The sequence below is a fragment of the Carassius auratus genome, chromosome 25, assembly GCF_003368295.1.
Source record: "Carassius auratus strain Wakin chromosome 25, ASM336829v1, whole genome shotgun sequence".
Taxonomy (NCBI): Eukaryota; Metazoa; Chordata; class Actinopteri; order Cypriniformes; family Cyprinidae; genus Carassius; species Carassius auratus.
In genome coordinates, this window is record NC_039267.1 from 21,054,482 (window position 1) to 21,075,376 (window position 20,895).

General features: G+C 38.3%; 1 protein-coding gene and 1 long non-coding RNA gene across 2 annotated transcripts; both read left to right on the forward strand.

Moving 5' to 3' along the window:
- Nucleotides 1-1,751: 1,751 nt before the first annotated feature.
- Nucleotides 1,752-6,802, forward strand: LOC113043782 (transmembrane emp24 domain-containing protein 6-like). Its single transcript, XM_026203377.1, has 4 exons — nt 1,752-2,036; nt 2,127-2,253; nt 2,480-2,655; nt 6,349-6,802. Exons 1-4 carry the CDS (start codon nt 1,824-1,826, stop codon nt 6,577-6,579), a joined length of 747 nt encoding a protein of 248 aa, XP_026059162.1. The 5' UTR covers nt 1,752-1,823; the 3' UTR covers nt 6,580-6,802.
- Nucleotides 6,803-19,157: 12,355 nt separating this feature from the next.
- On the forward strand, nt 19,158-20,681 carry LOC113043836 (uncharacterized). The gene is made up of 2 exons (XR_003275789.1): nt 19,158-19,297; nt 20,150-20,681. It is a non-coding gene; the product is annotated as an uncharacterized LOC113043836 (long non-coding RNA).
- Nucleotides 20,682-20,895: the final 214 nt, after the last annotated feature.

Sequence of the window (20,895 nt, forward strand, 5' to 3'; positions counted from 1 at the left end):
ATGCGTTACTGAAAACCTCTTACAAACATTAGTGAAACGAATAATATTGATAAACCTTAGTGTAAATTATTTATACGCTCTACTGAAAACCTTGATCAACCTTTGTGAAATTAATTAATAAGCATAAGTGAAATAAGTAAATATTTCAATAGATTATGAGAGCTAATTTAACTTGAAACGGAAGCTGTCAACACTTCCGTTTAATTTGGAGTCATACAAACACTTTAGGCAATGAAAATAAAAGACAAATAAAGACAAATTTAATTATCCTAATCTACTTACATTTTATTTTAAGTCAAAATAAACACCTGCTTGATCCCGATCACAAGCAGAAATCAATTCTGTGACGTTACCATCTCATACATACATATATATATATATATATATATGAGTGGAGAAATCAACTGTAACTGTTTAATAATAATTTATATGCTTTTATTCATCCGTGTCAATTAAAATGCTAACTGATGATGAATCATTTACTTCTAAAAAACTTAAGTAGACAAAAAATGTTTTTTTTTTAATTACATGTGATCTAGGAACTTTATACAGTGAAAAAAAAGAAGTCTTCTTCTTTTACATTTTTATTGACTTCAAGCATAACAATGTTTAAACTTTAGACCCAGATAAATGTGCACTACATCCAATAGTTTGTGTGGGGAGTCCAAGCTAAAGCTTGCATTTTGCAATCACTTGCATTTGTTTCAGTGGATAGAAATATGATGTAATTTTTGCTCATAAAGGTAAAAGGAAAGCAACATTCGTAACTATAAATGGTTTACTTTTATTTTGTATGCACTTAAAAATGAAAATAAAGAAAATTCTATATGATTTATTAGTAAATAATTAAAATATCTCCATCCTCAATTACTTTTGCAGGTGCTTTGCGGCAAGCTTAAGCCTATTGCACACATTTGAGCGCAGAACTGTTCAGCTGTTGAGTCACTCTTGACAGTCACGGTAGCACAATCTTGTGTTGTTTCCACCAGCGTGGCATTTTTTTTTATCACTAATTGATAAATATCTAAAATATAAAAATAAGGAGAAGCCTAAAACAGGCCAGATGCCCGGTGTGAAAAAAAGAGTTGGGGTGAAATGCAGGGCTCTAGACCAGCCTAAAAGTTGTAACTTTTAAAACTTTTTGTCATCCTAACAACAAACGGCTTTACTGATTCTTATACACTGAGTTTTATACTGTCTATCAGCTACGACTATTTTAGTTTTTCAAAGGACAAAATGGGTGGAAAAACAATATGTAACAGACATAAACGGCATAAAAGCAGGCCAGAAGCGAGGCCCTCTAGAGGCGCGAGGCCCTGTGCAGTCACACACTTGAAGCAGCCCCTGCAAGGGTACTGACAGTGAGGCACTTCTGTACTAAAGCTGAATAATATCTTTAATGCCCTTGGATATATTATCTCTTTCATCTTTTCATCTTTACTCTTAACTCAGCATTGAAAACATGGTGTTTAAAACCAATAGCCTACAAAACTGTATACTGAATGTAAGTTAGAATATTCATTGTAAAATATATTGTATAACGATACTAATAATAACAAGGTAAATGTGGAGATTTTACAAAGTTTAAGAGCAAAGTAGTTGATTAAACAGTACAGAAAGCAGGACTCAAGATGTATGGTAAAAAGTGTTGTGAGGGTGCTTCAGAAAAGTTTTCCAGAGCACCTGTGGCCTCACTTGGATTTTCCCAGCTGTAACACGTCAGACTCAAAGATAATCATCATCAGAAAAACTGCAGTGCTCTCAGAAACTGAGCTGCTCTCTGGTTTCATTTAGCTTATAGCCAATTTGAATTAACATTTGAAATGTTACAGAAATGCTTTTATATGGTTTGGCTTCTGTTATTATTTGGGTTGAGCAGCAGCGGAGAGCTGAAGGACCGTCATCCAGAGCTTTCTGATCAGGAGCTTTTCTGGGGAGCCGATCAATATGACTTTTCCATCATGCTGCGTGCTGGAGACCTCCAGTGCTACTGGCACTTTGCTCACTTCGGCGAGCGCTTCTACTTAAACTTCATGGTAAGACATTGATAAGACATTATTCTACATGTAAATATATAGGCATGGTCTTGAATGCTTTGTGTTAAAGTTCACTCTGTGTTTGTTCAGGTGCAGTTGGTGACTGGTGTGGCTCTGGACAGACATCTCTCTGTGACCGTTAATGCTCCGAGCGGTTTAATAGTCGGCACAGTTGACGATGCAAGTGGTCAGATTGCCTTTAGTGTTAAGGAGACTGGTAAGTCATGAGAGTTTTAGTATATCTGCTGCTACTTTATGAACAGATTAAAAAAAAATATATATTTAATTCAAAGTTGGTTTCACATGTAACTTTCATCTTGTTCTGAATTTGTATACTGTTATTTAACACATTAAATAAGAAAATGTACAAAATCAATTATCATCAAAGTGCCATAATCATTTTTATGCTTTAAAAGAATTTAAAAAAATCTTTATGTGTGCAGGTTTTTATCAGATGTGCTTCAGTAATTTCCACAATCGCTTTGGGAGCATGCAGGTTTTCTTGAACTTCGGTGTGTATTACGAGGGACAAAAGGACATTGAGAAACAAAGGGAAGAAGAGAAGAAAAAGAAAGAAGAGGATATGAAACAGATAAATAGTACATTGTCCTTCATTGAGGTAATAAACAACTAGATATATATATATATATATATATATATATATATATATATATATATATATATATATATATATATATATATATATATATATATATATTGAATTCAAGAATTGTTTAAGAACTGTTACAACACCTTACAAAAGCAGAACAATACATAATATGATTGTAACGAATTAAACTCCATGATCATGGGAAGAAGGAGGTGGGAACCGGTGGACAATCAAATATAAACTTTAATTCCAAAATAAAGACAAAGACCCCTCACGGATGACTGACGCACACAAATAAAAACCAAACACAACTAAAAACCCAGGCCTGGTCCTCTCTCGTCCGTCACTGCCGTCACTCCGGTTTTATATCCTTCCATCTCCTCCGTGGGACTCATAACCGGTGGGTCGAGCAGGTGTCGCTCATTTCCAATCACTCCACCGGTAGGTTATTATGTAGGTTACTACGTGTGTCTCCAACCAACAGTTTAACAGAGTGTTCCCTCTGTTTTTGTTTATTCCATTTTTTTTCTACGTTGTGCCCTATTGAGCCCATCTTCCATCCCAAATACCTCCTCCTCCTGCTGGATCAGGGGGACTGATTTCTTGAGGACCATACAAGACTGTTTCGGATGTTAGCTAACACCACCAGCTACCCATAGGACCTGCTCTGCACATTCAATGATGTTATTTTGAACACTCCCTGCAGAGCGACGTCGTCAGAAGATGGTCCTCGAGAGGGCTTCGCCGCTTTCATGCAGTGGACTGTGTTGAGAAATAGAGAAATAGCCTTTCACCATCCGTCCTGTGTTAAGCCCAGAGAAGGGTTCCCGTTTCTAAGCTCAGCCCAGAAAGCCCGGAGTCTCACAAATTCCCGCCCTCCCACCCACTCCTGTGTCCTCCACCGCTGTTGCCTGGCAGACCCTCTGCTCACCCTCAGCCCACTATTTGTGCAGTGCGAGGTCCGTGGGAGTGCCATCTTCCAGCGTCGCCGTAGCTGTAGTATCCTTTGACTCCACCTCCAACCTCTAATCTCTGTATTCCGTCTTGTCCCTTTGGACCCTTCAGCTCCAGCATGGCTCCTAGCTCACTCCTTTACACCATGGCCCATCACTGGCTCCACCAAGCTCCCTCGTCCCTCAGGCTCTGCCTTGGTCTGGCATCGACCATCCTGTGCCTCGGGACTCCACTCCTCCAGCTGCACTTCGTCCCTTTATCTCTCCAGATCAGTCAGGCTCTTTCATCCCTTCGGTTCCTCCTCAGTCCTCTGTCTCTCCGTATCCACCGCAGCCCTCTGGATCCCCACCTCCACCTTGGACGCTGGTGACATCTGCTCTGCTTTGGCCCTCTGGATCGTCCTCTTCGCCCTTGGCTTATCAGCTCTTCGTATCCACCTCAGGCTCCTCCTCCACCTGTTTAGCAGCAGTCAGTTGGTCCCCTTGAGCGGTCAGCCCTTTCTCCACCATGGCTCCTCCCACAGTCGGCTCCACTGGGGGTCGCCATCATGGCTGTGGCCTGGATCCAACTGGATTACTCCTGCTCCAAGTCCCTCCTGTCTCCTCCCTCCTTTGTCGCCTCCCTGGACTCTGTTTGTCGGCCACCTTCCGGGTGCCTGTCCTGCCCCCTGAGCCTCCTCCCAAGTTCCCACCCATGTTCCCACCCGTGTTTTGTTCCCTATGTGCTCTGTGACCTAGTTTGCCCATATGTCTAATTGTTGATTGCTCCATGTTGTGTCTTGTCAGGTCTAGTTCGTTATCCCATGTATTTAGTCCCAGTCTGAGCATTCCGTGTTTGTCAGGTCTTGAATGTCTCCATGTAGGTTACTACGTCAACTCTATGTTCCCCTGAATTTGATATTTAATGACTTTTATTCGTGAGTATTCCTTCGTCTCCTAATTCCTGGCTCCTCACAGTAGTGCAACCATGACAATAATGAGTATTTAAAAGTTTTACTAAAAAGTTGTGTCTTAAGCAACATAATTACAAACCCGAATCCTAAAAAAAGTTGGGACACTGTAGAAATTGTGATTAAAAAAGGAATGGAATAATTTACAAATCTCATAAACTTATATTGTATTCACAATATAATATAGATAACATAATTAAATTTTGAGAGTGAGACATTTTGAAATGTCATGCCAAATATTGGCTCATTTTGGATTTCATGAGAGCTACACATTCCATAAAGGTTGTGACAAGGCCATGTTTACCACTGTGTGGCATCCCCTCTTCTTTTTATAAGAGTCTGCAAACGTCTGGGGACTGAGGAGACAAGTTGCTGAAGTTTAGGAATAGGAATGTTGTCCCATTCTTGTCTAATACAGGCTTCTAGCTGCTCAACTGTCTTAGGTCTTCTTTGCCGCATCTTCCTCTTTATGACATGGCAAATGTTTTCTATGGGTGAAAGATCTGGACTGCAGTCTGGTCATTTCAGTACCCGGATCCTTCTTCTACACAGCCATGATGTTGTAATTGATGCAGTATGTGATCTGGCATTGTCATGTTGGAAAATGCAAGGTCTTCCCTGAAAGAGACGACGTCTGGATGGAAACATTTGTTGTTCTAGAACTTGAATATACCTTTCAGCATTGATGGTGCCTTTCCAGACTCATGCAACCCCATACCATCAGAGATGCAGGCTTCTGAACTGAGCGCTGATAACAACTTTGGTTGTCCTTGTCCTCTTTAGTCCGGATGACATAGTGTCCCAGTTTTCCAAAAAGAATTTCAAATTTTGATTCGTCTGACCACAGAACAGTTTTCCACTTTGCCACAGTCCATTTTAAATGAGCCTTGGCCCAGAGAAAACACCTGCGCTTCTGCATCATGTTTAGATATGGCTTCTTTTTTTAGAGTTTTAGCTAGCAACGGTGAATGGCACGATGGATTGTGTTCACAGACAATGTTTTCTGGATACATTCCTGAGCCCATGTTGTGATTTCCATTACAGTATCATTCCTGTATGTGATGCAGTGCTGTCTAAGGGCCTGAAGATCACGGGAATCCAGTATGGTTTTCCGGCCTTGACCCTCACGCACAGAGATTGTTCCAGATTCTCTGAATCTTTGGATGATATTATGCACTGTAGATGATGATAAATACAAACTCTTTGCAGTTTTACTCTGAGAAACTCCTTTCTGATATTGCTCCACTATTTTTGCCAATTGACCTACGGTAATAAGTTGCAAATTGGTCCTCCAGCTGTTCCTTATATGTACATTTAACTTTTCCAGCCTCTTATTGCTACATATCCCAACTTTTTTGGAGTGTGTAGCTCTCATGAAATCCAAAATGAGTCAATATTTGGCATATTTTTGTCAATATTTCAAAATGTCTCACTTTCAACATTTAATATGTTATTTATATTCTATTGTGAATAAAATATAAGTTTATGAGATTTGTAAATTATTCCATTCTTTTTTTACTCACAATTTTTATAGTGTCCCAACTTTTCTAGAATCGGGTTTGTAGTTGTAGGCTATATATAGTTATTCATTTACTTATTTATTAAAAATATAATAGAACTGGCTATGTTTTGACAGAAAAATTTTTCTCCATAGCCTACATGCATGTCAGTTGTTTGGTGAAAGAAACAAACATATATATAATTGATAAACACTTTGAATAAAATTACATTTTGAGCAATTTATTTCATTTTGACATGCCAAGTTAAATTTAATTTACATTTCTCAAATCTTCATTTAGGAAAGCAGCAGCAGGCTGCAGAGGTTTGTCTTCCACATGTGGCGTCATTATAACTACGAGCGAATGAGACGTGGTGCTGATTTCTACCTGCTTCAGTCCAACTCCACTTATGTGAAGAGCTGGTCTGCTATCCAGAGTCTGGTCATCATCACAGCTGGATACCTGCAGCTCTACTGCCTCAAGAGACTCTTCAACACCAAACCAGCAGAGGGAGACAAACCCCGCTGTTAAACATCAGCACAAAACCAGCAGAGGGAGACAAACCCCGCTGTTAAACATCAGCACCAAACCAGCAGAGGGAGACAAACCCCGCTGTTAACATCAACACCAAACCAGCAGAGGGAGACAAACCCCGCTGTTAAACATCAACATCAGACCTGTCTGTTTCTTCATAATATAGCCATACAGGGGTCTTTTGAACACTTTTATGAACCAAGAATGAATTAAAAGCAAATTATTTCAGTCTTTTATTTTTATTTTTTTCAGTTTATGTTCCTGTGGCTCAGTGGTAGAGCATTGCGTTAGCAGCACAAGGTTGTGGGTTCGATTCCCAGGGAACATATTAGGTAAAAAAATGTTAACCTGAATGCAATGTAAGTCACTTTAGATAAAAGTGTCTGCTAAATGCATAAAATTTTAAATTTAAATAAATTTAATTGTTTTTTTTTAATATCATATTAAAACTGACTTCCTCATATTTTTTTTTGTTTGCTTTTCAAATGCCTCTCTGGGAAGACTTTCAATGTTAAAATATTCAATTCATTATAATAATTACTCTTACAGTTCATTATAATATTTATTATTCTGACTTTGTCATGACTGTGGCATCATTTCCACCATTCCCAGTACAACATTTATCAAATTGAAAAAACAAAGGTAAATATAACTTGTGAGCAGAATATCTTCGAGTCATTTCCAATCGAGGTATAATTTTATTTAATTATGAAAAAAAAGAGTGAAAATATAATTTGATTGTGTGAAATCCAAAAACATAATTTTCACTAATGACTAACAGATTTACACTTTGGAAGAAGAAGTGAAGAATTAAATTTTAATGTTCTATGACACGCAAAAGGAGATGAACTTATTTTGTGTAATTCTGGATTGAAAGGACATGAGGACTGTTTCCCTGTTTCCCTGAAGTATCGTCAGATTACATTGGATTGTTTAATGCTGGAACATTTTAAATGATGAATGAAATACATCAATGGTGAAGTTATGAGTGAAAACACATTAAAGAACCAGAAAGACTCATAAATCAGTACAATGCATTTTTTGAGTAAATGAGACTGTTATAAGAAATAACCTCCATCAGCAGCTGCAGTGTCTCTCAGCTGTATCAGTGCAGTCACTGTGACTCTGACTGACGGAGGTTTTTGTACGACTCTTTATCACTGTGTGAACACATATTGACTGTTTGGATAGTGAAAACTCTGACAGTAATAATCTCCTGTATCTTCAGTCTGGACTCCACTGATGGTCAGAGTGAAATCTTTTCCAGTACTTGCTGTTCCACTGCCACTGAATCTAGATGGAGTTCCTGACTGGAGTCTGTTTATTAGATAAATGAGGAGTTTAGGAGCTTCTCCAGGTTTCTGCTGATACCAGGCTAACCTGCTATAGTATATCCCTACATCTATGTTACACTCTATTGTAGCTGTTTGACCGAGCTGGACAGTTTTAACTTTAGGTTGAGTCAGAGTGATTCCTCTGGAGGCTGAAGAAGAAAAAATAAAGTTAGTTTGTCAGTAAGTCACCTTTATAGCAGAATATTGATATATTAAAATGGTAAAACAACAATAATTACTTATTATTTATATCAAACTTAATATTTCACCTTGAATAAAAGCTGCAGTGGTCCAGATGAGGATGATGATGTTGTTCATTGTTGTTGTTGTGTCTTGTGTGATGATGAAGATTGTGTTCTGTTCTGCTCTCAGTCATGAAGTGTTAAACTCACAGCTCTATAAACACTCTCAGAGCACTGAAGCATGTGCTGACCATGCAAAGAAGTGGGCAGGATTCACAACAGCTGTATTTTAAGTGGATGTTGTTACAGATGTTACATGTTACAACAACAACAACAACAACAACAACAGTAAATTATGCATAATTTCAAGTAATTAAATCAGCACCCCAACCATAACCCACAGTAATAGTAATTAATATTACTCAGTATTTATGTAATTACATTGCAACAACAATACCTTTAAATAAAGTATAGCATATCAAAATAATAACTTTACACTCAATGCAGCATGAAACAAAAGACTTTTTAGAATCCTATTCAGAAATATTTATCACCCTTGATTCATTTATTAGATTCATTTTATATTATATCATATGATATTCACCAGGGAGGGTCGCTATTATGTAGAATAAAGCAGCTATTTCCAAACCTCTGATTTAAGTCATCTCATTGTTGTACTTTACAACATTTTTGCAGCTGCTGATGGAGGTTATTTCTTATAACAGTCTCATTTACTCAAAAATGTTAAAGTTTTGTACTGATTTATGAATCTTTCTGGTTCTTTAATGTGTGTTTCACTCATTACTTCAACATGGATGTATTTCATTCATCATTTAAAATGTTACAGCATTAAACAATCCAACGTAATCTGAAGATACTTACAGTATTCAGGGAAACAGTCCTCGTGTCCTTTCAATCCAGAATCACACAAAATAAGTTCATCTCCTTTTGCGTGTCATAGAACATTAAAATTTAATTCTTCACTTCTTCTTCCAAAGTGTAAATCTGTTAGTCAGTAGTGAAAATTATGTTTTTGGATTTCACACAATCAAATCATATTTTCACTCTTTTTTTCTTATTCCCGTGAAGGAAAAAAGCTTGCATAGTGACCAAAGGCCACGCATGTTGCTAATTTTTATTGATCACTGGCATCAGCTACCATCCACATCCAACCCCAACCCACTGGAGAGCAATTTCAATTAATGTTCCAATTGAATTTCTGCATAGAACACCCTGTTTTCTATTTTACATTCTATAAAGTAATGACTCATTCAGTTTTAGACAGTATGTTGCCAAGAATGAAGACATTCAACACATAAAATGTAAAATGGGTTTCAGTTGATGGTAACTAAATTACACTAAACTAACTAAAAAACAATGGATGTTTATATTGTCTGTGTGCAGGTAGAACTGAAACATGTATGTCAAACATGTAGAAGAAACTAATGCAGTTTTTGTAAAGCCATCTACTGTTAGTATTTTGAAAGTCACTTTGCTATGATTGACTATATGTTCCATTTGGATAGAAAGTATTGCTAATGTTTTGTCTGAATGAATCGATTTCGATTAGTGTATGATATGTTTTGATAGAGTTAGTATATGTAGAAAAATGTATTCAGCATTTTAAAATGTAGAGTTTGTATTTATTTAGTGTATTTATCAGTGTTGTGTGTAACTGTGTCGATCAGTGTTGTGTGTCTGTTTGTGTCAAAGAGAGAAAGTGGGTCTCTCTCTCCACTCGTTCTTTCAGTGAAACATGCACCCTGTCACAAGCATGGCAGTTCATCTACATTACTCACTGATCAAATAAGACTTTGGCGGAACTACAAAAAGAAAAAAAAAAATCAAAATGGCGGATTGCTCGAAGAGTTGGGCCGGGAGTCGCTGTCCTTTGCAGGTCCGCTGCAAATACTAATTTCAACTTTTCTGTACTTCTAAACACTCCAAATATACAACAAAATGCATTTAAAGGCTAAAAAGGTGGATTTAGCATGATATTTTCCCTTTAACTAACTTGCCTTTTAGCTACGTAGGCGCAAGATTGAACACAATTCTAAGGAAGAGGCACACCTAAATAGGCAGAACACAAACAAGATAATGACCAGCATGTGGTAGAAATCAATTCCTAATTAGTGGTAACCCAAATAGTTCTACAACGGCTGGGCAACCTAGTGAATGGGAGAGTGATTACACCTCATGAGTGTCAGAGGAGCCAGCTAATGGTTGGGTTAGTCCTTACAAGAGCAGCAGCTAGAGGCTGGAGCCTTACAACATGACTGTACTCCCACTCATCCCACTAACACCATCGTCAAATTTGCAGATGATACCGAGTTGATAGGACTCATCTCAGAAGATTATGAATCAGCCTAATGAGATGAAGTCCAGAAACTAGAGTAGTGGTGCTCTGAAAACAAATTGTCCCTGAACATCTCTAAGACAAAAGAGCTCATTCTGGACTTAAGGAGGCGTCATACTGAACCAGCCCCACTCTACATCGATAGGGAATGTTTTGAAAGGGTCTGCACCTTCAAATTACTGGGAATACACATATCCAGCGACATGTCTTGGTCTGCTAACACCTCTGCAATGATCAAAAAGGCACAGAAATGGCTGCACTTCCTCAGAGTGCTCAGGAAGAACAACCTAAGCCCCTTTCACACTGCCATTCCGGCAAATACAGGGGTAAAGTGTTCCTGTAATTGTTCCATGGTCGCTAGATTTCGCACTTTCACACTGCACAGTGATGACCCGGTATATGTGCGTACTTTCACACACAACCCTTGAAGATCCCGTAACGACGGGTGACATCAGCGCGTGACGTGTAATGTACGAGTCGACAACGCTTGGCACGTTATACATTCACTGAAGCAAGCAAACGATCTCGGCGTCAGCGCGGAAAGTGAGGAACTAACTGATCTCTGCTTCATTACAGTTTGCACATATGTTTTCGTCGCGAATGTTGATCTTCCTTCAAAACAGCCGGTAAAAGAGTCACTTCGATACGGAATTAGATCTGGCTTTTGTTCACACAGCGCTCGTCCCGGATCGATTACAGCAATGTTACTAGGTCCCCGACCCGGGTTCAATTCGGTAATCAATTCCGGGACGTGGTTGCTTTCACACAGAAGGCAACCAGGCAATGTTACGGGAATATTGCGGGTCCGACGTGCATTGTGAAAGGGGCTCTAGAGTGTAAACTGCTGGTGTACTGTTACTGCTCTACCATAGAGAGTGTGTTAGTGTAATGCATTTCAGTGTTGTCAGGGCCGCCTTAACCTAATGCAAGGCCCTGGGGCTGAGTGGTTTTATAGGCCCCCCATCCCCTTGATTTTATAGTCTCATTTTAAAAAAGTGTAATCTATATCACAAAATGCATTAGTTTCTTTCGAGACTTACAACAGTGAGTTTTCCCTTTATATTAATTTAATTACAGGATAATGAGTGTTTACTATAGCCCCACTCAAGCATGACCGCACGCATAACGATTGCCACAAAGAACCAGTAAAGGTATGATTATGAATGTGTCTAAAATAGCCAGGAGACATTTAATTGTTTAGTAATAAACTGGTGTTTTCCCTGTCGCTGCAAAGATGAAGTTGACAATTCGGACTTTCCATGATGCCAGAGAGAAAAGCACATTTCTTAGGCTATAGATTACATAATCAGAGAGTAGCCTATTTTTGTTTTTGTAATTTTGTTTAAAAGTAGACATTTCAAACTTTCCATAATAGGCTAAATATTCATATATTTCTCAAATCTGTGAGGCACAAGCTGAGTTTCGTCTCCCTCCAGTTCACGTTCAATGCAGTGATCACGTCGGCGCCTTGTTACATTGTCTACTATGTATTTGCTCCTTATTAAATACAGGCAATTGGTTGCTAAAAAAAATACAAAAATTAAGATACATGTCACACGTTTCTAAGGAATTTGCAATAATTTGATAAATGAATTGCTGTTAGTACAGATTAGCTTGATCAGAAGATTTATAGATCGTAAAGGAGGTGGCGGTATGTGGTGGAAACAACAGACAGTCACAAAGTTGGATTTGAACTTGGAATGTAATTGTTCACTTTTATATATAAAGTAGAAACAATAAACAAAATATAATAAATTACAATGTTATTGTTACGGATCACTCAAGAGCTTTAAGACACAAGCAGAGGAGCAGGCAGTGAGGAGTGGATGGGTGTTGGGATCCGTGCCTGGAAGGTACTGACTTCGAGAAGGGTAGGTGAACCATACACACACACTGTAGGGGAATCGGTATCTTCGGAGGCAATCCTTAGAGAGAAGGTAGAAGAGGAGTTAGTCCTAATAGTTAGCAAACAGGAATGATCTTGTCGCAACGTGACCGGACGATGACTGGGTGCATGTGTGTGGCTTATATGGTGCAGCGCTGATGAGTGGATGATGAGGAGCAGGTGGTGATGACTAGTACTCAGGTGAGGGTGTGCGCTGTGATTGTGTGGAGGTGGAACCTGGCGTGTTTGTAACAGTTATACAAAAAATATTACAATGAAGATCAATTATGAAAACTTCCCTTGAGAGCACTCTTCTTTTATCCCAAAATATACATGGACCACTGAAATATCAGAAAGAAATAAAATAACAAAATGAATACAAGGAATAACTTTTCTCTCAAAATATCACAGCTGTCCCGATAGGGATTTCTATATCAATTAAGTGGTTTATGGGTAACCATATAGTGACATGACATACAGCCAAGTATGGTGACTCATACTCAGAATTCATGCTCTTTTTTTTTTACCCATCCAAAGTGCACACACACAGAGCAGTGAACACACACACACACACTGTGAACACACACCCAGAGCAGTGGGCAGCCATTTATGCTGCGGTCACCCGGGGAGCAGTTGGGGGTTCAGTGCCTTGCTCAAGGGCACCTAAGTCATGGTATTGAAGGTGGAGAGAGCACTGTACATGCACTCCCCCCCCCCCCCCTTCAATTCCTGCCGGCCCAAGTGTCGAACTCACAACACTTTGATTGTGAGTCCGACTCTCTAACCATTAGGTCACGACTTCCCATATACCATCAATAGTTCAATGTTCTGTAAAGTACTGATCAGTTTCTTTTCCTGTTCTCCTTTTTTTTATTAATTCCCAAAAGGGAAAGAACTTAATTATTTAGATTTTGATCGTATTGTCCTCATAAATCAAGGATGATAATTGAAAGAAAGGATATTGTTGTTACATTCAGTGACTTTCTGTTTCCTTATTTGGTCATCTTCCTTTTCTTGTTTTGTTAATTGATTAATCCCCACCTGTCTCCTTTTCCCTGATTACTTCCCATGTGTTTAAATACCCTGTCTTTTGAGTTCCTCTTTGTCTGTGACTCACTGAGTAAAATGTGCCTTACAATACTCAATCGGCCTCTTCCGTTACTGGATGGATCAAAACAAATGAATTACAATACTTTGGAATACTTTTCGGTGGATTTGTAATCTATATTTCTTCAAATTAGATTGTGAACATAAGATCACGTCTTTTCTTCTCTGTCAGGGTCGTCTCTTCTCATTGCTCATGCTCGTCAACACGACGGGCGTGCAACGACAGAGAGCTCTCATTTGTCAATAACTAATCTGATAGATAAGATTATTTAACTAGTTTTTTAAATATTCTCTAATAATGTCTACACCTCAGTCTGCAGCCTCGTCTGAATCTCATACACCTTGCATTCAATCTGTTAATGGCTTTAATCTAACCAGGACATTTACCTTTTGCAATTACACATTTAACTTCCCCAGCCAACCCAGAACTGGTTTGTCCACTTTGCAGCCCCCAAAACCCAACACAAAAACCTGGTACAGTATGTGTCATTGAGGTTAAATCTAATTACAACTAAATACCTAAACATACACAGCTTTGGCCTACATTAAAACATGTTGGAAACGTTTGTGTACATTGAAATCTAGTGTTGAAACACTAGTTAATTCACAGTTAATTACTTATTAAAGACTTGTGGCTTTCAAACTCCTGCATTGTGTAGTAACTCACACCAAAAACAAGATAATTCACAATGTCCATATGTGTGCATGGAGGTATATGGTGCAGGTCTCTGTGCCATTCCACTGCATGAAACTCGTATGGGTCGATATTTTGGATGCCTGAGAGCTTCTCCAAATACCGCTGTTTTGCACTTGGTGTGAGCTTTTCTTTCGCCTTATCTTTATGCATTGCTTTAATTTCTTCTTTTTCTTTCTCTTATTCGTAGATCCGTCTCAGTTCCTCCGAAATAATAAAAGCGCAAAAATTAAAGAGCTCTGGAATGTTTAGTCATGCCTCTGTGAAGTTCTGAAGACGTTGCCACTGGCAACCAATAGCATCTCCGAGCGTCATGGCTGACTGGCTCAGATCCCTCCCAAATCAACCCAAATTGGCATGTGACTCCTCACTCTCAATAGCCCCGTACACACTGGCAATGACAAGATCCCATTCATCTCAATGGACCTTGGGCAACACAAGCGTGTGGTACTCCAGTCCACTTTTTTACATTCCCTTAAAGTAAGTGTGCTGGTAGCAGCCCCATGCTGTCACTTTCACTGCCAGGCACACATCACAGTGTGTTTCCAAAAATACATCAACACATTAACTTTCCAACACAAGGTAATAACATTTTAGACTTTGTTTGCACCACACAGAGAGGAGCTTACAGAGCCCCCCCCCCCCCCCCCAATCTTGGTGCATCAGACCACATCACTGTTAGGGGAAATCGTGGTCTAGTGGTTAGAGAGTTTGACCCCTAACCCTAGGGTTATGGGTTCTCCCCGGGCGCTGCAGCATAAAATGGCTGCCCACTGCTCTGGGTGTTTGTGTTCACTGCTGTTTGTGTGCGCACTCTGGATGGGTTAAATGCGGAGCATGAATTCTGAGTAGGGGTCACCATAAAGGTGCAAAAATATATGTGCAATAATATAAACTATATGTCACGTGCAATACAATCTCTAGTCACCAAATCACCAGCTATTCATTCCATAAAAATGTTGCTTTGTTTTAATGAACTGTGCATATCAATGTGAAGGCCAATGTGCAATCTTATAAATGGTCACTTTACTCAGATTGCTCAGTGTGAGGTCTTTGTGTATGGGCAAAGACCTCTAACTAGCTTGCTCTATTCTTTTTATTTTTATTTTTTATTCTATCTGTTTTCTTTTTATTTATTATATTATTTTAAATCCCATGCTATGTGTACTGTGTTAACCTAACTGAGATTGTTATAGCACTTATATATCATTGCTTTTTTTGTTGTTTTTGATTGCTTCCACTGTCTTCATCTGTAAGTCGCTTTGGATAAAAGCGTCTGCTAAATGAATAAATGTAAATGTAAATGTAAATGTAATGAATATCAGGACTCATTTTTCTCTGTTTATTTGTTTGTTTTTTTAACACCAGTCAGGAGAAATGCTCGTAATTTTTTTGTGTGCAGAAAAATACAATGACAATAAAGGTGTTACATTTTATAATAGGCTAGGTTTAGAGCTAGAGCAGATAACTACACAACCCTAAATCCAAACCAAAATCCATGCTAACTACATTTAAACCATGGTAACCACAAATGAACCATGGTCTGATGTACCTCAATTCTAAGCATCATGTTTGAAGGGAACCAGCTCTGCTCATCACCTGCAGAGTACCATCCCAAAAGTAAAGTATGCTGGTAGCAGCCTCATCACCCCCAGGGACACATCAGAGTGTGTTTCCAAAAATACACCAACACATTAACTTTCCAACACGAGGTGATAACATTTTAGACTTTGCTTAAACCACACAGAGAGGAGCTTACAAAGCCCTCCCCCATCTTGGTGCCTCAGACCACATCACTGTCATGCTAATGCCTGCATACAGGCCACTCATTAAAGTCACCAAACCAATTCAAAAACAGATTCAAGTGTGGCTGGAACGATTTTCAGGGGCTCTTCAAGACTGCTTCAACACAACTGACTGGGACATGTTTAAGCAGGCTGCCACATACAATAACACCACTGACCTCCAGGAGTACTCAGAGACTGTCACTGCCTCCATCAACAAGTGTATTGATGATGTAACGGTCACAAAAACAATCATTGTCTGGGCCAGTGTGTTGAAGTGTCTCTCTCTGCTGGAGTGTGTGTTCACTCGAGTGGAATAGAGGTTTTTGTACGAGTGTTTCATTAGATTGTATCACTGTGGTGGACTTTCGGTGGAGGAACTAAACTGGTGCTCGTTAAGTCTGTCTTATTAATTGTCCATTAAAAACATACAGTTTAGGTTATACAAAACATTAATACTTATAACACTATACAAACAGTAACCCTATAACACTATTATCACTATATAAACACTCTTTATCATTCTAATAACACTCTCTCTCTTTATAACTCTATTAACACTATACTAATTCTTTATTAACACTCTATTAACACTCTATTATCACACTATTAACACTCTATTAACAATATATATCTAATAACACTCTACTAACACTATTAACACTCTAATAAGAGTCAGCAGATATATAAGTTCAACGTTACTTATAGTCAAAAGATTGTGTTAATTGGACCATCAAAATAAAGTGAAACCAGATTATTTTCCATTTAAAAAAAACGTTTATATATTTAGGAAAATAAAAATTATTGATTTTGAACAAACAATTCTTGTCTAAACACTTTTTTTGTAATTTGTCTCACTATGCAATTTATCAGTTTATTTTGAATATCTTTTGCTCATGCTGTTCTTATAATTCAATGTATTTAATATACATACAAATGTGTAATTGTGTATTTTAAACACATTTGATTGAGTTATTTTCTAATTCTGAAAATTAACACATTGTCACTTGTAGTCAAATAATGTGTATTTGAAATTAATTTTAAAAAGTATTTTAAAGAGATGAGTTCAATATCTCATATAAACACTATGCTGCTGTGTTTGCTGCAACATTCAATAAAGCTTCTCAACAAACTCCATTTGTGTCTGACAACATCATTCAACTAACAGATGAAGATGCATGTAGTGTTTGTCCAGGTGTTTTTCAGAAGCTCGATCAGTAGCAGTAAATCTAGTCAAATAAAGCTCTTGGGGTTTGAACATGGTCTCTGGAGACAGAGCTGCTCTATTCTGAGAGGATCACAATCACTCCACCCTGACAATGCAAATGAGATTTTCAGCTCACACTCCCAGAGTCACTGTTTGATTGGTTACATGATCTGGACTGAAACACACCAGTTTCACTTCTGCTGTAGTCAAGAGATAATAAAATATACTATATATGAAAATATCATACAACCATAAAAAACCCATTCCGATACTAATTGTGTAGGAATTTAAATCTTTCTGTGGGTCAAATGGAAAGCATTACGTTCAGACAGAAGAAGTGACTGAATACAGTCTGTTCAGTTTGATTGAAAGGAATCATATATTACACCTGAAACATGATGATTATATTAAACACTGACTCATTCTCTTCAGAAATACAATATGTCTACTAATAGTAATGACATTGTGTTATTTTTGTTCTGTGTGATTGTGTCGATCAGTGTTGTGTGTGTGATTGTGTCGATCAGTGTTGTGTGTGTGTGTGTGTGTGTGTGTTGATCAGTGTTGAGTGTGTTTGTGTTGATCAGTGTTGTGTGTGTGTGTGTGTGTGTGTCTGTGTGTGTGTGTGTGTGTGATTGTGTTGTAGAGCAGCTGCAGTGTCTCTCAGCTGTATCAGTGCAGTCACTGTGACTCTGACTGACGGAGGTTTTTGTATGACTCTTTATCACTGTGTGAACACATATTGACTGTTTATCACATGGAAACTCTGACAGTAATAATCTCCTGTATCTTCAGTCTGGACTCCACTGATGGTCAGAGTGAAATCAGTTCTGGATCCGCTGCCACTGAATCTAGAAGGAGTGTTTGTCTCTCTTTGGACTGCATAACGTATCAAGAGTTTAGGAGCTTCTCCAGGTTTCTGCTGATACCAGTGCATACAAGTATATGAACCTGGACAGCCATTGCTCACTACTGTGTTTGTTTTACAGTTTATAGTGACTGATTCACCAATCTGAACTGTTTTATCAGAAGGAGTCTGAGTCACAGTCACCTGTCCACTGAAACCTAAAAACATTGTTAGAGTTAGAAAGAGCAGGGTCTGTGTGTAACATTCACTCTTGATAATAATATTATACAATTTGAATTTAATATTTTAATAAAAACGTTACCTTGTATACACATAACGACAGTCCAGATGAGGATGATGATGTTGTTCATTGTTGTTGTTGTGTCTTGTGTGATGATGAAGATTGTGTTCTGTTCTGCTCTCAGTCATGAAGTGTTAAACTCACAGCTCTATAAACACTCTCAGAGCACTGAAGCATGTGCTGACCATGCAAAGAAGTGGGCAGGATTCACAACAGCTCGAGCTGATACAAGACTAATATACTAGAGTTACATAATATATCAGTACATATTCCATTAGATGAGCTGCCACCGCTGTAATAAGAGCAAGAAACATGAGTCTGTTCATAAAGTTTCAGGACTGACTGTACGTCTATTATGAATCCTCATGTGGGCTCGAAATTATCAAATTATCAGAAAACGTTCTGTTAAAGATGGTGATAGATTACATCTTGTTCATGTGAAGTTTTATTGTTCTTGTGCTGAGGATTCACAACAGCCTGTACAGTATATATTTACAGTTTAAATGAACAATTGTGTCTTGATTCTTTTGTCCGAAGATGCAGGTTATTTTGTGAAATATTATGATTGAGTTGCATATGAAGAACAGAAGCAGAAACTCCACAACATCCTCATGATAAAAGAGGTCAAAGGTCACCTAAGAGGTCACAGGTCATCAATTACTCTATATTTCTTTAGAAAGGTCTAAATCAGCAGACAGCTGGAGATTGATAGAGACATACAGGATTTAAAGTCAAAGTGAATCATGTCTATCGTAAATGTGATTAATTAACTCTTCAACTGATTATGAAAATAACTAAATTTATGTTTTTTTTTCTTCAGTTAATAACAAACATTTTGAAAACACTTTGTCTTTGATCTTAATTTTTGAAGTATTTTTGAAACTAAATGAGTTTAGAAGTGTTTCTCTCTCTGCTGGAGTGTGTGTTCACTCGAGTGGAATAGAGGTTTTTGTACGAGTGTTTCATTAGATTGTATCACTGTGGTACACATTCGGTGGAGGAACTAAACTGGTGCTCGGTAAGTCTGTCTCTTTTGACTGTCTTTTACAAAATTATTAAAATGTTTAGATTTTAATATTTAATTTATTGTATTGTCACATTTAGAGCTTTAAAATAACTTATTTAAATACTCAGAAAACAAATATTGTCCAAACACATTTCCATGATGTGTCTCACTTTGAGTTTTATCAGTTAATTTTATTTACAGATTTATTTTCATTAATGTTTACACCATTCATATGACGTTCATATTTTATTATATATATTATATATGGAGAAATGACATCAGAATGTCAATAAAGTTACTTTTTGTAGTTCAGTCAATGATTTTGAATCCCTTTTGCTCATGCTGTGCTTCAAGAACTTACAAAATACTAAATATGTGACTGTTCAGAAAAGTTTATTCAATTGTTTATTATTATTAAAATAATTTGCATTTGATGTGAGATATAGTAATAAAAAAGCAGCTTGAAACATTAACATTTTTAAAAGTGTAAAAAATTATTTAACAGTGTAATATGATTTTAAGTTCAGTTAAGACAATGTAAGAACTTTATGATGAGATTTGAGACTATACTGGAATTAAAGCGTTCAGTGTCTTTGTACAGTGTCATTCATGTACATCATTTCATTTTAAGAGGTTTCATTTAAATGTATGTAGTGATTATATATAGTTTTTATATTGTGTATATATCAGCTGTAGTGATTTTGAATAAGATGAATGATGAGACTGTAGTGATGTTGACTGCACTCCTCATGTCTGCTGCTGAAAGTCCTGCTGAAATGCTGTGAATGCTGCAGGGCAGAAGAGTGCTGGAGCTGCAGTGTGTTTTCTCAGTGTTTGTGAATGTGTTGTGTTTGTCTCCTGCAGCTGGTCCCACAGTGAAGCCCTCAGTGTCTCTGCTGCCGCCCTCTTCTCTGCAGATCTCTGGAGACTCAGCCGCACTGCTCTGTCTGCTCAGCTCTTACTCTCCACAGGGGGCGCTGGTGAGCTGGACACTGGACGGCTCAGAGGTCACCGAGGGGGTTGTGACCAGCGCAGAGAGCGAGCAGGACGGCCGCTACAGCCGCAGTAGTGTCCTGACCCTCAGCAAAGCACGCTGGGAAGCGGGAGAGCAGTACGTCTGCAGAGTAACACATGATGGAGCTCCTCATGAGGCCTCGTTCCACAAGAGTCGCTGTTAGTCGCTCGCAGTGCTGATGTTTCTCCAGTGAGCGCTGCTCTCTCCTGAAGATGAGCGTATCTGAGTGTCCTGTGTCAGGCAGGATTCACATGAGTCTAGTGCTGCAGCTGTAGTCATTTACAACTCAATACTGAAAGAGAGCTCTAGTGTCAAAGCACTGGCTGATCTTTCAATCTGCTGTGTTTGCTGCAACATTCAATAAAGCTTCTCAACAAACTCCATTTGTGTCTGACAACATCATTCAACTAACAGATGAAGATGCATGTAGTGTTTGTCCAGGTGTTTATCAGAAGCTCGATCAGTAGCAGTAAATCTAGTCAAATAAAGCTCTTGGGGTTTGAACATGGTCTCTGGAGACAGAGCTGCTCTATTCTGAGAGGATCACAATCACTCCACCCTGACAATGCAAATGAGATTTTCAGCTCACACTCCC